This window comes from Sturnira hondurensis, unplaced genomic scaffold, assembly GCF_014824575.4.
Source record: "Sturnira hondurensis isolate 20B ecotype Veracruz unplaced genomic scaffold, ASM1482457v3 Scaffold0021354, whole genome shotgun sequence".
Classification (NCBI taxonomy): domain Eukaryota; kingdom Metazoa; phylum Chordata; class Mammalia; order Chiroptera; family Phyllostomidae; genus Sturnira; species Sturnira hondurensis.
This window is the reverse complement of record NW_028093985.1, coordinates 5,156,054-5,182,618: the sequence shown is the minus strand read 5'-3', so window position 1 is coordinate 5,182,618 and position 26,565 is coordinate 5,156,054. Positions and strand designations below refer to the sequence as shown.

Genomic DNA, 26,565 nt, shown 5'->3' with positions numbered 1-26,565 from the left:
AACATGAATTCAGTATGATCTCATTAATTATAACACACACATTTCTGTATTCCTTTGAATGTGTGTCCTACTTAGGTCCACCTTCCAAGATGACTTATTTATTTAATGAACACTTTGTATGAGGCTTCATAAGTACCAGCACTGTGCTAAGCATTTCAAATATTAACTCATTTCAGCTTTATAACAACCTTATGAGGTAGGTACTTTTATTACTACCACCCTTATTTCACAGATGAAGAAACTGGCACATAAAGAGGTTAGTAACTTGTCCAAGTTTACAGTTAGTGAGAAGCAGAGCTAGGATCTGACCCCATTCAGTTGGGCCCCAAATTAAAGCTTCCTTACACCTACTGTAAACTCCCAACCTCCCATCTCCCATCCTTAGCAGTGGGGGTCAAACTCCATGGTCTTAACCCATAGCTTCAAGCATCCAATGTGATGCTCACGGACACAAACACACCCTGTCCTTGAGGCCTGGGCATGGGCCTGAGAACACAGCAGCAGCAGCACAGCAGTTTTGGTCAGTGTGTTGTTACATTTATTTACTAGTGTTTTACAGGAAAAAAACCATAGATATAAAACCATTAAAACAGAGAAAATGGGCAAAGGGGTGGAAGTAGAATTGGGACTTGGGGGAGATAGACATTATTTACACTAGAAAACCTAGGCTGAGGGAAAATCAGCAAATCAGCCCCAAACTGAGCTCTGGGGTTCTGGAAACCAAGGCAGAAAGGAATATAGGGAGTTACATGGCTTTTGTTGCCTGACTGAAGGAACATCCTTGACAGTGACAAGAGCCCTAGCTGTACAATCTTTTGGTTTGTGGGTTTAGCTGCTGTGGTTCCTTTGCCTTATGGGACTGCCCAGTAACTTTATATTAGTGAGCTATTGCATTTTAATTGTAGCATTGTGCTTTGGTGAGTATGCTGGGCTATTGTTTTGTTTTGATTTCACTCATTCCCCCTGCACCCCCAATATTTCATTGCTCTGCTATGTCATTTGAAATTATACTTCAGTGTGCCAGCCAGTTGGATGACAATAGTTATCAAGTTTAGCAAGTGCTGTGTACAGAACACAGATGGAAATTTGTGGAGGAGAATTTATGGAATACCAGATTCTTGCCTCTAAAGATGCTTATAACCCAAGTAGGAGGGTGAGCATGCCCTTGTGAAGGACTCATACAATAGTTTTTAAAAGAAATATACCACAAATGAACATTCGTATTGGGTGACTCCAGAGCATCCTGGGAGCATGGATCAGGAGGTGGGGAGAGGGGTGGTCCACCATGGTAGACTTTCTCCAGCAGTTGGATTTTGATCCTGATTTAAAATAAGGATCTTGGACTGGCAGGGTGGAGAGTGTTCCAGAGCTAGGCCTGAAAGCCAGAATAAGTACAGTTAAGTGTAGGGAAGGGGAAAAGACAGGCTTTTTTTTTTAGATGGCTAAAAAAAAAAAAAATAAAGCCAACAATAGATGGCTTTGAAGAATGATACCAAAAAAAAAAAAAACAAAAGAAGGGAGACTCTGCCCTGGCTTCCTTGGAGAACTTCATCAGAAAGAGGCTGATGTGGAGGTGCAACCCTTTTTATGCAAAAGATACATTTTTTGAAAATTTAAAACAATGGTTGAAAGTTATTGAGCATCTATCGTGTGTCAGGCAGGAGCTTTAATGTTCATATTGGGCATTATTATTTCCATTTTGTATACAAGGCAATGGACTCAGAAGGGAGGTTAAATAACTCACATGTCCAATGTCATCCAGGTATTAAAGGATGGAGCCCTGAGTGTCAGTTGGTCTGACCACGAGGCCCAAGCTTTTGTGTGCTACACACATTTTCATAAGTCGAATATTTAAGATACACCCTGGGTGATTATTTGAATAAGTCCTTTAGTCATTTCCTTTGTGAAGTACATCTCTACATTGGGAGGCGGGGGATGGGGGTGTGGGTGGGGGGGTGGGGGGGTGGAGGGTGGGCAATGGTCTGAGGTAGAAGGTAGGGATTTTCTTGACTGCATGCACGATGACAGTTTATTGTGTTAAAGAGACATCGCTTTGGACCACTTGACACCAGATAATGACACCGAAAAAATCTCTTTAATTCGATTTTTTTAAGTCACTCTGTCCATTAATCAGATAATCGCACAAAGCAATGTCACAGCCAAACAAGTCTATCTGGGAGATAACTAAAGTTTCCCGACACTTCCAGGCTGTGGCGACCGGGAAAAGTGTAACTTGTGCTCACATTAAATTGACAGCTGTTCAGGCACTGAAAGGAGGGCTGTCTGAGAGACTATGACAGGTTCCGCGAAGAGGGAACTAGGTGGCCGCCGGGGACAGCGGTCGGAAAATGGAGCAGTCCCAGACCCGCGCCCCCCGCCCCCCCGCCCCCCGGGTGTGGCAGGGGCGCCAGGGTGTGCGCATGCGCGCAGAGCCTAGGCCGTTACGCCGACGACACCGCCTCCTCCACCGAAGGCCGCACGGTTTCCCCAGCTCTCCGCCCCTCCTTGCCGCGGCGCTCGAGGGACCATGGCCGATCCTCGCGTGAGGCAAATCAAGATCAAAACCGGCGTGGTGAAGCGGTAAGGAGCCTCGAACGGCGCAGCCGCTAGCTCCTCCTCTCGCTCGGCTCATGGCGGCCCGAGAGGCCGGGCGGAGCGTAGGCCCGAGGCGGGCGTGGGACTCCAGGCCTCACTTAGAGCTCCGCGGCCGGCGGAGGCGAGGCTGGGACGGCGCGGTCCGGGGCATTCCTCTCCCGTTGCCTCTGCGCTCGAAATGCCAATCGTGGATCGGCAAGGGTCGGCGGCAGCCCCTGCCCCCCAGCGCCCGCAGTTTGGGAGCTGGAGGGGCGGCGGCCGCGGTTCGCAGGTCGGGCCGGGCTTTGGTGGTACCTGCTGTGTGCGCGCGCGCCCCCGGTCTCCCCGCAGACCCGACTGGAGGGAGGCGGCCTCGGGGGGCTCGCGAGTCGGTCGGAAGTTTCGGGGCGACGCCGAGAGCCCGGCCCTCATCAAAAAAATGAGACCTTGTTGCCGGGTGATCTAACGTGGTAGGCGGGACTCGCAGTCGTGAGAACTGGGGCGTGAACTTCCAGCACTCTCGCCAAACTTCTGCGGCCTGACTCTCCCCACTCTGCTTCCCGACGCTCGCCCGGCGTGGTAGGGTGCTGTTTAAATAACTGCCCTCCGGAGCCCGGCCCTGTAATCGCCCCTTAACTCTTGACTGCTGTTAGACACTTCAGTGCTTATTAGAACTTCAGACGCAAGGCCAAACTTTTTGATTAAGAGTTCGGGGAGAAAAGTTAAACAGTCTTATGAAGAAGCGGGTTATTTTCAGTAGAAATGACTCATCCTAGCCAGCTGGCTTTTTCATCTTTGCCCACCTTTAGTGCCCCTTTTAACATACTGTGCGTGTGAAGGACAAGGCAAAGAAGAGAATAAATTCACTTTTTTTTAGGTATTTCCCCCGAGGGGCTATAGCATTGCACCGTGCTTTCCTAGGAGCTTTCAGTATTATGAAGGCAGGAAGGAAAATGGTATGAGTACTAGTGAAATGAATGCACAGCCTCTTCTGAACCCAAGAAACTGCTTGAGTTCAAATCTTAATTCTGCCATTTATTATGTGTTGTCGAATATATTACTTTGCACCGATTTTCAGAAATGGAGAAAGTACCCACCTCCTGCAGATGTTGCAAGAAGTGCCTGCTATGCATAATCTGCATATTGTTTAACATAGTATGTGGCCAATAGCAAGTGGGTAGTAAATGTTAACTAATAATATTGTTTGTTTTCCCCCTTTATAGATGAGAAACTGAGGTTTAATGACGTTAAAATAGAAGAATCAAACTTGTCTAAGACGACAGTATTAGCGGCAGAGCAAGGGAAAGCAAGGTTTTTGATATACGATTTTCTATTTTAAGTACAATGTTTTAAAAAAGAGTATTTAAAATGTATGATCATAGGAGAATTGAGACATATAAATTAATTTTTTTCAGTTACAGTTTGAAATACGTAATTCAAAATGTAAATAATTTGCACTGTTACTCACCCCAGAGTTCTTTTTGTTCACTTTGGTTATTTCATTTTAGTAAGTCTGTTTAGTAGAAGTACCTGGTATAATGAGAAATGATTTTTAATGGTAGATTTCCATTAACTACCTTCATGACCTTGTCATTTCTCATCCTAATGATCTATACTAGTTTATGAAGTTACTCAGTTTAAGCAGTTAGTTATGTGCTTACAATACATATTTTAGAGAAAACAAACTCATTTAGATAATTAATAAGCCCATACTTTAGGCTTTCAAAAATTTCCAGGTACTATGGAAACTGCTTGAAAATAAAGTTTAGCTTTCAGCTTATTTCAGTAATTATCAAATTTTAATTTAGTAAGTTTAGTCATTTTGTGAAACCCTTATAATTTACTGTATCTCAAATTATAAATTAATGGAAATGTCTAGCATGCCTTTTTTCGTGGCTTTTCTATTGACATTTTGGTGTAGAGTTTCCCATATGTACTAAAATGAGATTATTTTTAAACCTAAAAGATCTATTTTAGCTGTTTATTACACATATTTTGCTTTGGTAGATAACAGTCTAAATCTGAAAATACTGTTTCTCTTTCTCTCATTCTCTCTCGGATTTTTCTCCTGAATTTATTTGGACTCTTTTTTAAAAATTTTTATTTATTTATTTATCTTTAGAAGGGAAGGAGAGAGGGAGAGAAACATCAATGTATGGTTGCCTTTTGTGCATCCCCTGCTGGGAGTTGGCCTGCAGGGAAGCAGCCTGCAACCCAGGCATGTGCCCTGACTGTTGTTTTTTTTTAAATATTTTATTTATTTATCTTTAGAGGGGAAGGGAAAGAGAGAGGAAGGAAACATCAATGTATGGTTGCTTCTTATGCATCTCCTGCAGGGAACTGGCCCCTGCCAGAAACTGGCCTGCAACCCAAGCATGTGCCCTGACTGGGAATCGAACCACGATCCTCTGGTTTGCAGGCCCGTGCTCAATCCACTGAGCTACACCAGCCAGGGCATATTTGAACTCTTTCCATCTTCTACCTTAGTATCCTAATTTTGAAATTCTCCATTTTACCTCGGCAAAGAAAAAAGTAGATGAGGCAGATATAGCAACGTATTAATGATTGCTGGGGCTGAATGATCATGGTCTTCATTATAGTCTCTATATGTTTAAAATTTTTCATAATAAAAGGTTTTTAAAGGTATGTATTTTTCTCCCCTCTCCAAATTTAGTTTCAAAGACTTCTTGATTGGTTTCATGATTCAGATGGGCTCTTGGTTTTGTGAACAGGATTCTGTTCATTGGTTTCTTAAAGCAATGGTCTAAAATCCAATTTCTCTTCCCATCACCTTTTTTTCCTCATCAGATGCTCATTTCCTATAGTTCCATTTCTCTTCAGAAGTCACAACTTTTATTTGGAAGGAGAAATTTAAAGTCATTATTCACACCCCTAACTCCTTCCATTTTCTTTTGGAATTGAGAGCCACTAGAAATATATTCTAGATGTTTTATACTAGGGTAGTCTATACTAGGGAGGGAGCATTCTTAGAGTTTAGTGTCTAATTAAATCTGCTAGATTCAGGTGATCCAGAAGTACCCTTTAGTGTGTTTTAGGAGGAAATCTGGACAGGCAGGTGGAATGTTACAGGAGTATGGGAACAGGCAATAAATAGATGGTGGTTTGGCATTAGGGAGCCCAAACAATGCCTGGAAGATGAGTGTTTCAGCATGTTGGCAGAGTAGTGAAGGCAGTCTAGTGAATGGCAGCCATGTTGGAAATGGGAGTAGAAATAAATGTCAAGGGCATTATTTTAGGCCCTAGTCTTGGAGAAACTTTGTTACTGTGCATGGTAACAAAGGCAAAGTATCTGATTTTTGAAAGTGGATTTTAAGAGAGACTGGATTCCTGGTTGCAAGGAAAGGGTACAATTACTAGGAATGGCTTATAAAGTAAGAGTTGGACAGGAATGAATCTGACTTTGTCCTGGGCCTCTGACTCCTAGGATTCCGTAAATATCCTCTTGCCAGCAACAGGACTGTTTTCCAGGACTAATTGGATGAGTCAGTTTCTGGCTGTGAAACTAGAGAGATGTGTGCACTACAGGCTGGGTGGGTAGTTAGTTATACTAAGTTTCTTGCCGCAGCAGCAGTTTTGTTCACATGTGACTCACTGTTACTGGGTATTAGTTGGTAGGTTTGGCTCTGGCAGGCTTTTTGTCAAGATTTGGATCCGTGTTCCAGGAAGATTGCTGGGCCTGCTGGTATCTGTGACTGGGAAGTAGTTAACCTGGCAACCCTATTGGGGAGTTACCAAATATTATTCTCATTTTCTTCTTCTGTGCAGAACTGTAAAATCCCCCCTCCCGTTTAATTTCTAGGTGGCGTCAGTACCCTGGTTTACCCGGGGATAAACCTTTTCTAGCATGTGGGACCTTCATTGCTGAAACTGGGAAAGTTTGAGGCAAACCAGAATGATTAGTATTCATACCTCTTCTCTAACTAGCTAACGTAGCACTGTTTTCTCTGTTATTTGGAGACTATTTGCTGATAGTATAACTGTAAATCAGTGTTGTATCTTGCTTAAATTAAAATTTAAATGCACACTGTGAATATGAACCCATGCCAGAGTAGTTTTTTTCCGGTATTAATTTTTTAGTAATGATTTGGAAAATAATTTTCACTAGAGTAGAAAATATAGGATTGATGTTTTGACTGTTCATAAGGTCTTTCAACCAAATAACATGTCCACAATGAGTTTCCAAATATGATTTGTGTTGGTAAGTTGTTTTTTTTTCCCCAGAGTTATGGGGTATTCAAGGAAATCTACAAGTTGCAGAACAAAATGTTTTCATCCATTTAACATAAAAGTTTATTTAATCACTTTAAAGGCAACTTATTTTCAATAAAGCCTGCTAAATTAGCCCACTAGTGAGTGAATTGATTAATTAAAAATACTTTCTTAAATATATCTTTTTGTAACCATTTTAGATTAGTATTGGCTTAAAATCCAATGCAAACAAAGAATGTTAGGGCATTGGAAATAACACTGACTTTGGCCCATGGTTTCCCCCTGATTAAATGAAAGTGACACCAGTAGATTAGAAAGAGACTAGGACAATTCACACTGCAATTGTGTTAGTTTAACTTTAACAATCTTTTAACACTCTTGTTTAAATGTAGCTGACATACCATAATTACAAATCTACAAGCCTTGATTATAGAATTTTACATCATGAATCTGTGGGGAAATTGTATTGATTTTTTTTAATAAAGGAAGTACCTTTCCTAAACTGTGGCATCTTCCCAAGTTTGTTTATACCTATACCTTTTCTATAGAATTATTTATGATGTATATATCTCATATATACGTACACGTATGTCCACACTGTGTACAGAAGATATAAAAATATAAAAAGTAAAATCTCCGTGTTATTTGTTCAGTTTATATATTCATAGTATTTGTGTCATATTGATGATATACAGTTTTATATATACTAAATATATGCATATGTTATACTGACATAAACATGGAAAATACTAATGATATGTATAGTTAAGTGGACATAGAGATGTAGTTCTTTTACTTTGGTTTAGCTGTTTGTACACTTCTCATATTTAAAGTTATGATGGTGGATAGTATCTGGAAGAGGTTAAGGACATAGCCCTGTAAATTATTCCTGTAAGCTTCTGTTATTTTCTTTTTTCTTTTCCTACGTCATACCTTTTTGAGTTAAAGCCAAAATGGCCAACTTCCTACCTTCATATTTAGCCAACTCCTTTTGGAATTTCTGTAATATATCCAGCTCTGCAAAATGATAGTCAAAGGCAGTGTCAAAATGGATTACAGGTGGTTTAGCTCTTCACCACCTTCTGCCAACTACTTGGCAAGCAATGACTCTTAGGAGCTACACAGCTGGCAACCAGCTGTCTCTTCAAGCTGGGAAGGCAGAAAGCTAAGGCCATTCATGACCATGGATTTTCCAACATGAACTGTATTATTCTACAAGTTGAATGTGGGAATGAAAGGTCTTTTGACTCCTCTATGTGAACTGTGAATGTGTTCTGGGTTTTCATTGCATTTTTTGTTTGATAGGAAATTCTGAAAATTTGTAGTAAGCAAATTTGAAAAATGTTGTTACTAATAGGAGTTCAGAACCCTTAGAATGTAAATGTTTGAATATGTGATCTCTTCCATTTCCAACAATACATTTATAGAAGAACATAATTTCTATTGTGATGTAGTTTTATGTACCCAAATAGAGCTGGTTTTTAAAATAACCTCACAGATCTGAAAGATCTCAAATCACTTATTTATTAGGTACATTTGAAATGCTTCTGTCTAAGTCCATTTCTCTCTCTCCCTTTTCATCTTTAAGTAATTATTTTGAATTTGGTTTTTATCTTGCCCATGCACATTTAAAATTTTTAAATTTATATGTAGATACACATAAACCATATTATAGTATCATTTTGCTCACTTAACAACTTTGTATAAAGATAGATAGACAGACACACCCACAGGGAACTGGTCACATCAGTTGTCTCCTAAAAGAGAAGCTGTATAACTGGAGGATAGGGATGGAGGAAATTCTCTTAATTTTGAATCATGTTACGTATAGGAACATTTTTAGCATTTTTTGTGCATGTTATTGTTTTTGAGATTTATTCATATTGAAACATATAGCTGTAATTCATTCTCTTGTTTGTTTTTTTTACTTTATTGTTGAATGATACTTAGCTTTACTTTTTTCCATTCAGTTCTTTTTGCTTTTATAAATGATGCTACCATCTACTTTGTTAAATATGGCTCCTAGTGCACATAAGTAAAGGTTAGTGTAAGGCAGAATTTCCCAAGCATTGAGCCCTGAAAGGATTACAGGTGTGTGGAGATATAGCTCTCTTTAACTTTCAGGATGGCCATATATGGCCAAGAACAGCCATGGGATATGTGGATGAAGAGCCTTTCAGAAAGAAGGAACAGTAGATACAAAGGCTTGTAAAAGAAAACCAGGTTGGCCACTTTGAGGAGCAGCAACCAAGTGAGAGAAGAGGAGCCACTCTGCAAAGTAGGAGAAAGAAGGTATACACCTTATAGGACCTAGTGTGTGAGGACTTGAGATCAGGTGTCAGATCAGATGTCATCACCCATGTAAAAGTTTCCTAGCTGTCTCCACAGTTAGTGCTCCCTTCTCTATGTTCTCAAAGAACTTTGTAGTTTTCACTGAGACAGCACTAAAAATACATTTAAGCTGTCTGTTCTATCCACTATACTGTTGGGTTCAAAAGTATGGTTTAGAGATCCCTTGGAGTCCCTGAGACCTTTTCAGGTTATCTGCAAGTTCAAAGTTTCATAGAAGTACTATGACATTATTTGCCTTTTTCACTTTCACTTGCTCATAATTGTACAATGAAGTTTTACAAATGCTGTGTTATGTGATATTGGAACAGATTGGATGCAGAAGCAGATACGAGAATTCAGATGCTTTTTGGGAAAATATAATTATGTTTCATAAAAATAAGTTATTCTTGTTGACATGTACATTTATTTCTAGGTGGATTGACTATTTAAATCTTTTAAATATTTTACATTGTTAAGTTTTAATTTCTAGTACAGTAAATATGAATAGACATAATTCACATAAGCAAAAGCTCCTTGGGTCCTCTGATATGTGATTTATGATAAACATGTATTTGATCTTTCTCCCCATTTCTGGCACAGGGCTACTAAACCCTTGGAATTTCCTAAGTGAAGGCAGAGAGAGAGAGAAAAGGTATATTTTGTTATGCTAATAAGGCAACTTTTGGAAAGCGCCTAGGTTACCAAAGAAAAGGGGCTATTGCCCTGGAAACCAAATGGTTCAAGGATTGGAACTTTTAGTCCCACCCCTGACCTCTAGGGTAGGGAAAGGCATTAAAGGTTAAATCAGTCACTGTGGCCAATGATTTAATCAACCATGCCTATGTAATGAAACTTCCATAAAAACCTGAAAAGACAGGATTTGGACAGCTTCCAGGTTGGTGAACCAGAAAGCACTTACTTGCCAGTCTACCAGGCCCCAATTTCAGGGGGACAGAAGTTTCTGCCTAGGACCTCACCCTATATACCTCTTCACCTGGCTGTTGATTTGTATTCTTTAATAGCCTTTGTAATAAACCAGTAATCTAGTGAGTACATTGGTTTTCTGAGTTATGTGAGCAGCTCTAGCAAGTTAATAGAACCAAAGCAAAAGGTCCTTAGAACCTCTTGAGTTACAGCCTTTGGTCTGAAGAACAGGTAACAACTTGAGCTTTCAATTGGCATCTGAATTAGGAACAGTCTTATGGAACTAAGCCCTGAACCTGTGGAATCTGATACTAAAGAGTATAAAGGTGTTTTGAGACCAAAGAGTTTGAGAACCACTACACTATAACAATAATTCTCAAAACTTTATTATGTAAAAGAATCAACCTGGGTACCTTTAAACAGACATTTTACCCAGACTGTACCCCTTAAAATTCTAACTCTGTAAGTGTAGGACAGGATCCAAGAATTTGTATGTGTTACAAATATTTGTATAATTCCATTGTATATGTTCCTCTAACCACACTTTGAGAAGCATTGTACAACTCTGAGCTTCTGGATTGCAAGACTATTTTATCCATGTTTCTACCTATAGTATACTGTTATAGTAGGTGCTCAGCACTATTGAACGACTGGATGGGTGTTGAGGGTAGAGTTGAGATCCAGGTGAAGTTAAGCAGGATGTTTTCTCACTTGGAATGCAGACTTTAAATTGGGATGACTATTAATGACTTTGTTGTGTGGGGAAAAAAAGGAGACAGAGACTTTTGAATCGTTTTTATTTAATTCTAACTGAAGGTAGAAGTCACTTTAACATCTTATTTATATTATTAGTGAATGAAGTATTTCACACATATATTTTCCCATAGTGGGGACCCTGTATAAGTGTTAAAACTATTTTTAAGATATTTTTATGGAAAAAATTTTTCTCAAATATGTACTTGGTTTATCAAATTACACTGAACTTATTTGTAATGAATTTTTCCCCACAGCTGGGGTGAATATTGCTACAGACTTTTAAAAATTGTTGAACATGGAATTAAAAATAAAGATGGAGGATGTAAGATGTACTATAAGGAATGGATTCATATTGTTGCCCCAACAATATTTTCTTTCTTTTTATCTTAGTTGCACAGAATTGAATTAATTTTAATTCTTGGTTTATGCCACATATTCATTATTGATTCATGCATGGCCCTCTTTTATTTGTTTTATACCTGTAATTTTTTATTTTTAAATAATATGTAATATGAACACATCACCTAACACAAGAATTAAAATAGTTATAATAATATATCTAATTATGTGCTCCTTTTCTCCCCTGAGGTAACTACTATTTTTAATCTTATGCTTATTATTACTTTGTTTTTTCCCATAATTTTATCATTTATATGTTACTAAGAAGTATATCACTTAGTTACTTTTTAAATCTATATAAAGGATATCTTATGGGACTTACTATTCAATACTATGTTGGTAAGATTTATCAATATTTTTACATTTAGATGCAATACATTTACTTTTGACTGTTGTGTAATATTCCATTGTGTGATAATCCACAATTAATCCATTCTTCTATGGATACACCATTGTTCCTGTCTTTGATACTGACATATGAGAGTTTTTCTTCTGTATTTATTAAGAGATGGAATTTTGAAGCTGTAAGATACGTGAATGTTGTCCTCGATCAGGGAATGTCAAATTGTCTTCCCAAGGGATTGTATTGTTTTCTGTTCTTAACTGCATTTTATGAGAGGTTCTTCATTGATCCACATTTTCTCCAAAGCTTGGTAGACATCTTAATTTTATTCTAATAATAACTGTTTTTACTCTTCATTTTGTAAAAGAATTAAATTATTTCTATTATCTTTTTAAACAAATATCCCCACAGATAAAGAGAGAAAATAGGGTTGTGAGGTTTCAGCCCCACAACCACATACTTAATCACGTCCTTCCTCCTTGAAAAATGTTTATGCCTCAGGCAACCAGGGTTTTTACCTGGTGGGAAGGCTGGTCCTTTGAAAAGGGCAATCATATCCATTTCCAGGATGGTACATTGAGTGTAGGATACCTCGGGGATGAAGGGTAGGCCTGCAGGTAGAGAGATCTGGATAGTGGGGTCCTGAACACCCTGGTGGTGTGCTGGGTAGTTCAGGAGCTGAAGCCAGAGAAGGTGAACAATACTACTTTTCAGTTTCTTTTCTACTTACTGATATAACGTTAATTCTTTTTTTCTAGTTTCATTGAGATAGAATTGACATATAACATTGTATTAGTTCAAGGTGTAGAGCATAGTGATTTGAAATACATATAAATTGCAAAATGATTGCTACAGTAAGTTAACAACAGTCATTTCAATTTATATTATTTTCTTGCAATAGAACTTTTAATGTTAAATCTCTTAGCAGCTCTCAAATATACAATAGAGTATTGTTAACTATAGTCACCAGGCTGTATATTACATCCCCAGAAGCTTTTACCATTTGGCCCCCTTCTCCTGTTTCCCATACCTCTTTCCTCACCCCATCCCTTGCCTCTGGAAACAACCAGTGTGTTCTCTTTTTCTGTGAGTCTGTTATTTTAGGGATTTTCTTCCTTCCCTTCTAATCTCGTTTTGTGTGTGTATAAATTCTGTTGCTATAGACTCAACTCTTGCCCCTTTGTTTCCCATCATTTCAGTGTTCTCTTCTGGTCTGATCCTCCATATCAGCAGTCCCCAACCTTTTTGGCACCAGGGACTGGTTTCTTGGAAGACATTTTTTTCCACAGATAGGGGACGGAGGCGGGGGGGAGGGTGGCTCTATGGTGTGCCACCAGATGCAGCTTAATTGTCACTTGCCACTCATGGATAGGGTTTTGGTAAGAGTCTGCAAGCAATTGATTTATTGTAGTCTCTGTGCAGTCAAACCTGTCTGCTAATGATAATTTGTATTTGTACCCGCTCCCTGGTATCACTGCGTTGGCTCCACCTCAGATTGTCAGGCACTAGATTCTCATAAGGAGCACAAAACCTAGATCCCTCACACATGCAGCTCACAGTAGGGTTCGAACTCCTATGAGAATCTAATGCTGCTGCTGATCTGACAGGAGGCAGAGCTCAAGCTGTAATGCGAGTGATGGGGAGAAGCTGTAAATACAAATGGAGCTTCTCTCCCTCATCCCCTGCTTACCTCTTGCTGTGCAGTGGCTTCCTAAAAGGCCATGTACCACTAGCTGTCCCCTGGGGTTCCCCCCCCCCCCCCGGGAACCCCTGCCTTATATCACAAGTAGAGAAGAATGCCGTCTCCCTTAATTCTTTCCCCTCACTTCCCAACTCTTTTTGTCCAGCTTAGTGCTATTATTTAATTAGGGTGGATGGGACAGAAGGAAAAAAGAACAGATGAACCTGTTTGCTGTGAAATCCCAACTGTTCCAGTCCCTCATCCTACCTCCTAGGAGGTAGTAGAGTCAACACTTCTCTAGTGAGTAACGCAATAAATTAAGAGGCACTCTTGGCATCCAGGTTGGAATCCTGATTTTTTTCCTTACTAGAAACAATTATTCATGGTATACATAGTATTCTGTGGGAAGTATTTCATGCACATCGAAGTACTAATATAGGGTTAAATAGGCTTTTGTGAGACAGCTTGTGAAACTTAACATCAAGTATAACATTTTTCCTGTGGAAAACATGCCTACTGAGATCTCTAGGCATCTAGGGACAGGGTCCCTAGATGCCTAGAGAGTCCCTAATTGGAGAATGCTTGAATTATATTGTGTAACAACTTGGTTTCATGTTTACTTTAAATTTTTTTCTTTTTTAAAATACATTTTCTTGATTATACTATTATAGGTGTCCCATTTTTTTCTCTTTGTTTCCTTCTACCCTGTACTCCCCCTCCCACTAGCATTCTCCCACCTTAGTTCATGTCCATGGGTTGTACATAGAAATTCTTTGGCTTCTCCATTTCCCATATTATTCTCTCTTTTTAAAAGATTTTATTTATTTATTTATTTATCTTTAGAGGGGAAGGAGAGAGGGAGAGAAACATCAATGTATGGTTGCTTTTTGTGCATCCCCTGCTGGTAGTTAGCCTGCAAGGAACCGGCCTGCAACCCAGGCATGTGCCCTGACTGGGAATTGAACCGCGATCGTCTGGTTCGCAGGCCCATGCTCAATCCACTGAGCTACACCAGCCAGGGCTCCCGTACTATTCTTAACCTCCCACTGTCTATTTTGTACCTACCATTTATGCTTCTTATTCTCTGTACCTTTTTCTCCATACTCCCCCGCTACTGCTCTCCACTGATAATCCTCAGTGTGATCTTCATTTCTGTGATTCTGTTCCTGTTCTAGTTGTTTGCTTAGTTCATTTTTGTTTTTGTCTTTTTTTAGGTTCAGTTGTTGATAGTTGTGAGTTTGTTGTCATTTCACTGTTCATAGTTTTGATCATCTTCTTTTTTTAGATAAGTCTCCTTAACATTTCATATAATAAGGGCTTGGTGATAATGAACTCCTTGAACTTGACCTTATCTGAGAAGCACTTTATCTGTCCTTCCATTCTAAATGAAAACTTTGCTGGGTAGAGCAATCTTGGATATAGGTCCTTGCCTTTCATGACTTGGAATACTTCTTTCCAGTCCCTTCTTGGCCTGTAAGGTCTCTTTTGAGAAATCAGATGACAGTCTGATGGGAAGTCCTTTGTAGGTGACTGTCTCCTTATTTCTTGCTGCTTTTAGGATTCTCTCCTTCATTTTAATCTTGGCTAATGTAATGATGATGTGCCTTGGTGTGTTCCTCCTTGAGTCCAACTTGTTTGGGACTCTCTGAGCTTCCTAGACTTCCTGGAAGTCTATTTCTTTTGCCAAATTTGGGAATTTCTCCTTTATTACTTTTTCAAGTAAGTTTTCCACTTCTTGCTATTCCTCTTCTCCTTCTGGTATCCCTATAACTTGGATGTTGGAACATTTAAAGTTGTCCCAGAGGTTCCTCAGCCTCTCCTCATTTGTTTGAATTTTTGTTTGTCATTCTGTTCTGGTTGAATGTTTATTTCTTCCTTCTGGTCCAAATCTTTGATTTGCATCCTTGTTTCCTTCCTGTCACTGTTGGTTCCTTGTATATTTTCCTTTATTTCACTTTGCATAGCTTTTACTTTTTGTATTTTGCGACTGAGTTCAATCAGTTCTGTGAGTATCCTGATTACCAGTATTTCGAACTCTGCATCTGATAGGTTGGCTATCTCTTCATTGGTTAGTTCTATTTTTGGAGTTTTGATCTGTTCTTTCATTGGGGCCATATTTTTTGGTCTTAGCACACCTATTAGTAAGAGGTGGTGTCTTAGGTATTCTTCAGGGCCAGGCAACCCACATTGCTATATTGTGACACTGTATATGGGGGAAGGATCAGCAAGGGAATAGTGCTATCTGCTCTGCTCTTGGCAAGCTTTCAGTCACTAACCCCACCATCCAGAAGCAAATTGGGCCCTTCTGGTGCTGATTCATGAGTGGGTGGGTTTGTGTAGCTTCTAGGACCCTATAGGTCTCTCCAGTGAACTCTCATGTGAGGCCGGGAGTTTCTCCTGCTGCTCAATCCCCATAGGTTTTTACAGCCAGAGGTTTTAAGGCTTTCTTTTCCCACTCTGGAACCCTGGGTTGTGTGGTCTCTCTCACTCTCCAGCTACTTCTCCCAGTTTATCCACATACAAACGTGGGATCACCCAACCCGCCAGCCACCGCCTCACCCACCCCAGTTCTCCAGTGCCTCCTTTCTATCCTGACTGCTCATCTCTGCTCCCCCTACCCATCTGGGTGAATGTTTCTTCTTTAACTCCTTGGTTATTGAACTTCCATACAGTTCGATTTCCTGGCAGTTCTGGTTATTTTTGTTTTTTAATTTTTTGTTCTTTTGGTTGTGTGGGGAGGTAGAGCATATCTACCTCCACCTCCCTCTTGGCCGGAAGTCCTACATTTTTTTTTTCTGTCTCTGTCTCTTGTCCTTCCATGATATTGTCAGCCATTAATGTGTTTTTTTCTTTCTGCATCTGCTTGCTTTTACTTAATGTCTGTCACTATTCTTTTTAGGGGAACTCAGACTGTTCACTGATTTTTGGATAGTGATGTGAAAATTTAGATTGTCAGAAGTCTGCTCTCTAATTTGATTTACTTGGTCTAGTTTTTCTCTCTCTGGCCACCATAATATTATACATTACTCTCCAGTAGAATATAAGCTACATGAAGGTGAGGACACATTTCCCAGAGGCTTGGCACAAAAAATACTCTTGGTAAATATAAAATGAATGAATTTACTCTCTGTGACATTTTAAATACATTGAGAACAGAAACAGTGTCTTGTCTTAGTCTTCATCCCCCTTTAATATATTTTGAACTATTTCAGGACAGTCATTTAAACAATTTTCAGTGTAGATATGGCACAGAATTCCAAAGGTACAAAAAGTAAAACATGAGTCTGCTGCCCCATCCACAAGCACCTTATTTTCCACTCTTGGAGCTAACATCATAACACATTTGTGGTGTGTGTCTGCTGTCCTTCTTGTGCATGCACAAGTATTTACATTTATGTCTGTAAAAACAAAGACAAATGATAATATAATCTTTAGAGTATGTTTTGCACATTTCAATTTTTGTACTTCCGTATCAGAACATTTAGAGCAGCCTCTGTTCTGTTTAATGACTGCAGAGTATTCTTTTGTATGGATATACTGAAACTGAAAAAGTTGGAATTTGTGCGCCCTGTTGCTACCAGAACCAGTGAGGAGAGATAAGAATTGAATCTTTATGGGAACTTCATTCAGATATCAGCAGTCTGAAAAGATGGTGGATTATGTGCCCTCAAAAACCTTATTAAGATGAAAAAATCTTAATATTTCATCTCAGCTGACATTTTTATGAGAAGAAGAAAGGGTAGGTAAGGGCTTATAGTCAGTCCACAGAGATTTTCCTAGTACTTCTTTATCTGTTGATCATCATTTATTTATCTGTGTCAAGGAGTTCCCTCCCTGGAATACAAAGGCTCAGATACCATCTCTAGGGCTTGCAGCCCCTTGGAGCACAAAGGTTGAATTGCTTGCAGATCATATAGGTCATGCATTCCAGTCCTGGAATAACAGCTTTCCACATGCATTAATCACTTAAGCTATCAACTAAGGTTCAGATCTTTAACTCTTGAGTTCCCCTATCAATACCACTTTTTTTTTTTTTACTAAAAAAACTATAGTCTTGTATTGATGGGCCTCTATATTGTTTCTAGTATTTTACTGTTTTGGAAAATATAGTAATTAATTTCCTTGCATGTATGTAGTTTTACAAATGTACAGGTATATCTGTAGAATGACTTCTGCAAGTGGAATTGCTGTTTTAAGGGAAGAGAAATTTTTTTCTCTACAGGGTGGGACAAAAGTAGTTTAAAGTCATAATATAAATAAATAATATGGTAATAGATAATAATACAAGAATAATTCTTTCATGCACTCACAACTGTAAACCTAATTTTGCCCCACTCTGGACTAAATACTCTGATTTGGACCCGTAAATCAAACTGACAAAAAAAACGGACTAATAAGAGAACAAATAGAAGTTTATTAACATGCAAACACATGGGAATACTCAGTAGGAATAACTCAAAAGGGGTTATTAGACTTGGCCTTGTATAGCATCTAAACAAAAGAACAGTAAATTTGTAGAGAAGTGAAAAGGTAAAGCGAAAGGACTTTGGGTTGCTGACAAATTGTGAGAAGGTAAATATTTATGGGGGAACTAATGGAAGATAAGGGATAGTAAAGTTTGTTATATAGATTCCCCTGGTGTCATCTCTAGACTAAGGGTCTGGACTCATCTTTGATGATTAATTTCTCTCTTCCAGTAGACACTTTTACAAATTTAAATTTATGTTGTGCTTTTAGGTAAATAGGGGGAGGGAAGATAACTTTTCTTATATCTAGTTTTGCACAGTTGCCTTCAGCTCAAAATTATCCTTATGCCAAGGTATTATATTGTCAGGTGACATATTCTGCTATACCCTTTTCTGGCTCAAGTGGCATATGTGTTTTGCATTTGAGAGATAACTGGCAAGTTGCCCTCCAAAGAAATTTATTTATTTATAATTCCACTAATGATTTTATATAATATTTTAACATGCAGTTTAATACCCTTTCACTGTGGAAAGAATTTAACTTGTGAATGGAAATTCCCAAGTATGTTTAGTTTTTTTAGGAAAGTCCTTTCCACATTGTTGAAAATGACAAAAACTGATAGGCATACAGGTATCCTAAACAAGTTAAATTAATTTCACTTCTGAATATAGTCCTAAAAGAGGAAAATCTGTTTGTTTTTTAAAGATTTGATTTATATTTAGGGAGAGGGGAAAGGAGGGAGAAAGAAAGGGAGAGAAACATTGATTGGTTGCTTCTCATATTTTAATGGGGACCTAGCCCACAACCTAGACATGCTCCCTGACTGGGAATCATACTGGGGATCTTTTATTTGCAGGATGATGCCCAACCCACTGAGCCACATCAGTCAGGGCAAAAATCTTGTCCTTTTGAAACACTAAATTGTAGGGGTGATGAAGTGCCCCTTTAGAGATGCTCTCTCTTCTGCCATTCTCTCCTTCCCTGTTCCCCTGCTTCCTAGCTCTCAACTCCCAAATAGACAAGAGAGGTAATTAATTTGTAATTTGCTCAGGATTACCCAGCCAATTACTGGCAGAGCCAGAACAGGAAAACTTTGTAAAATTACTACATGACACTGTGTGATCTCACAAATGTGAGATCTTCAGAATTGTTTTTCTGTTACAATCTATTATAAATTTTTAAGTTAGATTTTATTCAAAGTTTAGTCTGTTGACATAAGAATGTTCAAACTGACAACATGCTAGGGAGCAAGATCTCACATGCTCTGGAGAATAACAGTTTTGTAGTTTTTTTATACCTCTGGTATTAAGGAGGGAATGTAAGCAAGATTACAGGAAGGTCAGAGAAAGCAAGGTACAGGAGAATTAAACAGGATTATGTGCTGCCTTGAAGGTGGTATCCCTCCAAGGAGACTGAAACCAGAGGCATTTCAATGATGTGTTAAACTAGGTACACAAAAATGATGGGCAGGGCTTGCATAAGGGTAAGATAAACCTTTTATAGGCCTGGGGCATGCCTACCTACCATGGTCTGCTCAGTTAGGAATTCATGATCACCCTGTGAAGTTGGTTGCAGTTAATTTATTACAGAGACCCCTTTTCCGTCCACAGGTCCTTGAAACTAGGTTTAGTGAGCTTTGAACATGTTATTTTTCAGTTTTGTCATTGGAATTTTAGTTTTAACCAATAAATATGTGGTATCTAAAGATAACCATTGATTATGCTAAAACTAAGTTTAATGAACTGGCCAGCTTTACTTCGTGGACAGTCATTTTGTGTTCAGTTCTGCATTAAAGATCATACTTAGGAGAGCAGTGAATTGCTTTGGTACTTGAGAAGATCTTGATTTTTCCCCTTTGGAGGAATTCCACTTTCCATATTGTTGAAAATTATAAGATTAAAACAGATTGGGTGTGCAGATATGCTGAAACAATTTTTAAGTATATTTTACTGATTATGCTACTACAGTATTCTCAATTTTTCCCTCTTTATCCTCCTCTGCCCTGCAACCCCTAACCCTCCAGCCTTGCCCACTCCTTAGTTCATGTCCGTGGGTTGTACATATAAGGTCTTTGACTTCTCTGTTTCCTATACCATTCTTAACTTCTCCCCATCTATTTTATGCCTACCTTCTTATTCCCTGTACCTTTTCCCCCATTTTTCCCCTCCCCCTCTCCACTGAAAACCCTCCTTGTGATGTCCATTTCTCTGGTTCTGTTCCTGTGCTACTTCTTTGCTTAGTTTTTGTTTTCTTTTTTAGGTTCATTTGTTGATAGTTGTGAGTTTGTTGTCATTCCACTGTCCATAGTTTTGATCTTTTTCTTGGGTAAGTCCCTTTAACATTTCATGTAATAAGGGCTTGGTGATGATGAACTCCTTTAACTTGACCTTATCTGGGAATCACTTTATCTGCCCTTCCATTCTAAATAAAAGCTCTGCTGGATAGAGTCATCTTGGATGTAGGTCCTTGTTTTTCATGACTTTGAATACTTCTTTCCAGCCCCTTCTTGCCTGTAAGGTTTCTTTTGAGAAATCAGCTGACAGCCTATGGGCACTTTTTTGTAGGTAACTCTCTCCTTTTCTGTTGCTGCTTTTAAGATTCTCTTTATTTTTAATCTTGGGTAACTTGATGAGGTGCCTTGTTATGTTTCTCTTTGGGTCTAATTTCTTTGGGACTTTCTGTGCTTCCTGGACTTCTTGGAAGTCTATTTCCTCTACCAGATTGGTGAAGTTTTCCTTCATTGTAATAAGTTTTCCATTTCTTCCTCTTCCTCTTCCTCTTCCTCTTCTCCTTCTGGTATTCCTCTCATTCGGATATTGGAACGTTTATAGTTGTCCCAGAGGTTCCTAAGCCTCTCCTCATTTTTTTAAATTCTTGTTTCTTCATTGTGTTCTGGTTGAATGTTTACTTCTTACTTTTGTTCCAGATCATTGATTTGAGTCCTGGTTTCTTTCCCTTCACTGTTGGTTTCCTGTATATTTTGTTTTATTTCACTTTGGGTAGCCTTCATTTGTTCCTTCATTTTGTGACTGAGCTCAATCAGTTCTGTGAGCATCCTGATTACCAGTGTTTTGAACTGTGCATCAGATAGGTTAGCTGTTTCCTCATTGTTTAGCTCTTTTCCTGGAGCTTTGATCTGTTCTTTCATTTCGGCCATATTTCTTTGCCTCTGTGCACCTGTTATGTTTTTGGAGGGAGGGGCCTTAGGTATTCACCCTGGTGAGGCAACCCTCTTTGCTGTGTTGTGGAGCTGTCTGTGAGGGAGGGGTCAGAGAGGTAACAATTTGGCTTCCTTGCTCAGCTCTAGCCCCACTTTCCAATGTGAAACTGGGATTTTCTCCCACCATGGCAACCCCTATGGTAGTTTACAGCTAGCTTGAGTCTTTAGTTTCCTGTTTAGCCAGCTCTGCCTTGCTAGCACAGTCCTCTGCCTTGCCTTGGGTCCTCTCCGCCCACCTAGCCAGGTGGCTGCCTGTCTCCATCCCTCCTACTGGTCTGGTGAATGTTTCTTTAACTCCTTGGTTGTCAGAGTTTCATGCAGTTTGATTTTCTGGCACTTCTGGTTGTTCACTATTTTTAGATTGGTTGTGATCTTCCGTATGGTGGTTCAAGGAAGTAAAGGGTTTCTACCTATGCCTCCATCTTGGCCAGAACTCCCACATTTTTTAAAATGCAAATCTAAAATTCAAATATATAAAATCTAAAGAAAAATATAAGTCTAAACTGTTTCAAACGCTATTGTCAGAGAACCTATCTGGATAAATAGACTAAGAAGAAGCAGAAAAAACTTTAAAAGACCAATAGCACCTTGCTAGCACATTGCTAATAAGGACTAATAGGTATTTAAACTGATGAAAGTGATTCAGACAACAACATATTAACCCCCTACTGTGCCCTGTTTTAAGCTGTTAATAGACATTAGCCTTTTAAAGAAAGACTAACACTTTTATATTCGTTTTCCAAAGCTTTTGGTATATTCTTGAACTGTTATAGCAACTCGCTATATTTGATTCTTGTAGGTCAGTGTATTTTCTAGAATACAGTACTTTTGAGAATGCTAACTGCTCTGAAAATTTAGGTTACGGTAATCAAGTTATTAATGTAATAAGAAATATTTCTGCCTTATATTTTAATTATTGTAATTACATTTTTTGGTAGAAGTCATATTGTATGGGAAGAATAAATGCTAATGTATTTTTCACTGACAAAAAATGTGAAAGTGATTCTTCTAAGGTTTTTCCCATATATATTGATACCAGAATTTTTTCAAAAATCTCATAGTAATAATATCCATAAAATTTTAAGTATTAATAAATAATTGATTATTTTCAAAAATAATTATAATTCTTAAAGATTTGGCCTATAGTATATGTATGAGGAGGGAGGATTTTAACACTGTAATTTCCTTTAATGTTGTAAGTAAACTTGAATGCTGACTCCCTACATGTTAAAATAGTAACTTAAGTTTTTGTTTAGGTACATTGCTTCTGTAACACTTTCTTAGAGAAGAGATTAGTAGTAAATAGTTTTGAATATATTATGTTTATAGTAATTCCAGATATAAAACTAATAGTTGTTTGACTTGGTCCAAAACAATTTATCCTGAAGAAGCTGATTGCATGTTAATAAGTCAGCGCTGAAGTATGTATTGACTGGATTAAGTAATGTTATATATGATTCAGATAAATTAAGACTTTACAAAAACTTAAGGGCTTTGATAATTCTTTGAAGTAAAAATGTAAGCATAGTGCCTAATTTGTGATCCAGATGGTACAATTTTAGTGAATACAGAAGTGAATGATACATATACAAAGTGTATTTCTATGATTTCTTATGCCTATTTAAAACCAAGGGGAAAAATGAAGCAAAATGTTTATGACATATTGCATTATACAGTTTGTGGGTTTATTATTATGATATGACATTAATATCTGAAGAGCAGGTTTAAGTCTAGGTGTTGAGTTTATTACTGAAGATAGTAGTATTGAGGCATAACTTTTTTGTTAGGATTAGTCTTTTGATTACAGTCAAGTTTGGATAGGTAAACGTGACTTACCTCCTCATACAATCACATCAAAATTACAACTAAAGTATAGAATAACTATTATTCAGATCCATCAGAATAGCTGAATGAAGTCCTACAACTTCAGAATTTGAGAAGAAACTACATCCAGACTGGTAGGAGGGCAGAGATGCAGAACAGGCTGGTCCCACACCCACATAATAGTAGATAAAAATTGGGAAGGACATCATGAGAGCAAGGGGTTCCAGCCCTACACCAGGCCCTAGCCCTGGTTCCAGTGCCAGGAAGATAAGTAGTAACTTCTGCCTGTAAAAACCAGTGGGGATTGAGGCTGTGGAAGACAAATTAACAGCATCTCAGGCAGTTTCTCTGAAAGGTCCTGCACACAGACTTACTTGGACCCATTCCCTCTGAGCTCCAGCACTGTGTAAGGAGCAGCAGCAGCTTGAAAGGCATCAGAGACATATTGGGAGGAGCTGAACTGTCCAGCCTCAGGGTAAGAGCTGGGAGCAGCTTTCTCCCAGACAAAAGTGCTCACAGGGGCCATTGTTCCTTTTCTGAGCACTCTTCCCCCTCCCTCCATAGAGCCAGCAGGCAGATATCATATCTGAGATTCAGTCAACCTGGTTCACACTGTTTGCCTAGCCCTGGTGAATCCCTGAGACTATGCCCCACCCAACTTTTGGGCCCAACCAGACTCTTTCCACTGGCTTTTCCATACAAATGGCTTGTCTTGGCTTATATTTTAGATCTTCCTAAGTTTTCTCAAATAAGTAGCATCTGGCCTCAGCAGGCCTTGTGCCCTATTGCTCCAGGCCTGGAGCTAGAAGCAGCTGCCTTGGCTTACATCTTGGACTCACTTGGGTACCTCCAAGCCCAGCACAAGTAGTAGCCAACTGCAATTGCTTTGTAGCTTGTTTGGGTGTCCCCAGACAGAACACAGGGTGGCTGACCCTGGCCTGTACCTTTGGGGAGGCCCCAGTGGACAGCTACAGACCATGTAGGAGCACCACCACCCCACCACCTTCACAAGCAACACGTTCAAGGGGCAGACTCAGTGGGCACCAGAGCCCTGCTAAAGTAAATCCTGCTTTGTGGACCTGACCCCTGTACAGCTGATTCTTCATGGTGGTCAGAGGTTGGAAGTCACTGGTCACTGCCAGTCCTTGCAGCTGATTGGCCTGGGTAAATCCCTCCAATGACTGGCCAACAGCAATCAAGATTTGGCTGCAGGGGTGGGAGGGAGAGGCATGTACATAGCCCACATAGTGGGCACCCTTAAGTGTCCAGCTTGAATGATAGGGGAGTCTGTGCCACTGGACCCTCTGGGACACTTACTACATTAGGCCACTCTGCCAAGCCAGGAGTTGTAACAGCACTTCCTAATATGTGGAAGCAAATACAGGGAGGCTGCCAAAATGAGGAGACAAAGAAGCATGGTCCAAGGGAAGGAATGAAGCAAAATTCCAGAGGGAGAACTAAACAAAATGGAGACAAGCAGTCTGCTAGATGCAAAGTTCAAAACACTGGTTGTAAGGATGCTCAGTGAACTCAGTGAGGACCTCAACAGCATGAAAAATAGCATGGAAACCATCATAAAGATCCAGTCAGAAATGAAGGATACACTAACTGAAATGAAGAACAATTAATCAACAGTAGAGGGATGGAGCTGAGAATCAAATCAGAGATTTAAAATACAAGGAAGCAAAAAACGCCCAATCAGAACAACAAGAAAAAAAAAAGTTTTTTTTAGATGAGGACAGTTTAAGGAGCTTCTGGGACAACTTCAAGCAAATCAGCACATCATGGGGTTGCCAGGAGAACAGAGAGCAAGAAATTGGAAAACTATTTGAAAAAATAATGAAAGAAAATATGTATAACTTGGGCAAAAGAAATAGACATTCAAGTTCCAGAAGCACAGAGAATCCCAAATAAGATGGACCCAAAGAGGCCTTTACCAAGACACAGCATAATTAAATGCCAAAGATTAAAGATAAAGAGAATTTTAAAAGCAGCAAAAGAAAAAGTTAGTTACCTAAAGGGGAGTTCTCTTAAGACTGTCAACTGTTTCTCAAAATAAACTTTTCATGATAGAGGGGATTGGCAAGAAATATTCAAAGTGATGAAAAGCAAAGACCTACAACCAAGATTGCTCTATCCCACAAAGCTGTTGTTTAGAATTGAAGGACAGATAAAGAGCTTCCCAGACAAGCAAAAGCTAAAGGAGTTCATCACCACCAAGCCATTATTATATGAAATGTTAAAGTGTTTTATTTAAGAAGAAGATAAAAAATATGAACGATAAAGTATTAAATATATATTTATCAGTAATTGAATCTAAAAAATAAATTAATGACAAGCAGAACAGGAACAGAATCATAGATACATAGAATGTTTTGATGGTTGCCAGATGGGACGAGGTTTAGGGAGATGGGAGATACATGTATAGGGATATAGAAATACAAATGGGTAGTTACAGAATAGTCATGGGGATGTAAAGTACAGCATAGGGAATAGAGTACCCAGAGAGCGGACCCATAGATATGGACAATGGTGTAGAGATTGCTTGGGGGGGGGTTTGAGTGGGAGGGGCAAAGCAGGAAAATTTGGGGCATTTATAATAGTATAAACAGTAAGATATAATTTAAATTAAAAAAATCAAGTTTGTATTATATTCAACAATTTCACCTTATCCTGGAATAGATGCTTGCTACAAAGTTAATCTTTTTTAACATTTTATTTTAGCATCAGATTCTGCAATTTAGTGTTCTATTGGGCTGGATTTTTTTCCCCATCAATTAGAAATAAGTGAAATGGGGCCCTGGCTGGCGTAGCTCAGTGGATTGAGTGCGGGCCTGTGAACCAGATGATCGAGGTTCGATTCCCAGTCAGGGCACATGCCTGGGTTGCAGGCTGGTTCCTTGCAGGCTAACTACCAGCAGGGGATGCACAAAAGGCAACCATACATTGATATTTCTCTCCCTCTCTCCTTCCCCTCTAAAGATAAATAAATAAATAAAATCTTTAAAAAAAAATAAGTGAAATGGTAAAACAAATATTGAGTGGCAGTTTGAGATGTTTCTAAAAGCTAACATTTTTTGTTGGGAACCAATTGGACAAAAAAACTTTCAGTCTTTCATATATGGGTTATACAACTTTTGGAGGATATGTGACTAGGAAATTTGAAGGCATCGACAACCAATTCTTTCCCTAGCAGTAAGCATAGAGAAGCTCATCTTTCTTGCAGTTCTTAAATTTTTGCTTTATTTCTATTGTATTTTTCCACTACCATTTATTCACCTTATACCCTCTTCCACCTCCACCCCCACCCCCTACCTTGCAAGCACTACCACATTGTTGTCTATATTCGTGATTTCTTTCTCTTTTTTCTTTCTTGCAGTTTTAAGTGGCTACCACAGTCCTTGAATATGCCTGTCTTTCTTCTCATAGGGAAAATACTTTCTAATAATCTAAAGTTGAATGATGTTGATGAGAGAAAATGGGAGATGGTAACTGGTAGCATTGTGTCAGCTACTAATTCTGCCAATCTGGACTGTGATAAATTTTCCCCTGCCCAAAAATTCCCTCATTGGATTTATTTCAACAACTACCTACAGAACATTTACTATGCATAAGGCCGTACACTGAATATTGACCACTTTTCACCAGAACTTTGTTACTCAGTTTTTGCTAAAGTCAACTCCCCATTGGGGATCAACTTGTAATTAAAAGAGCATTCAAGCCCTGGCTGGCATAACTCAGTGGATTGAGCATGGGTTGCGAACCAAACGGTCGCAGTTTCGATTCCCAGTCAGGGCACATGCCTGGGTTGTGGGC

General features: G+C 39.0%; 1 protein-coding gene across 1 annotated transcript in view; it reads left to right on the top strand.

Annotated features, from left to right (window-relative positions):
- Positions 1-2,424: 2,424 nt before the first annotated feature.
- Positions 2,425-26,565, top strand: part of TBCA (tubulin folding cofactor A) — an 81,816-nt gene continuing 57,675 nt past the window's right edge. Inside the window, exon 1 of the mRNA XM_037032208.1 lies at positions 2,425-2,580. Within this exon, the coding sequence (XP_036888103.1) occupies positions 2,528-2,580 (53 nt within the window). The 5' untranslated portion in view covers positions 2,425-2,527. The remainder of the gene's footprint in view (positions 2,581-26,565) is intronic.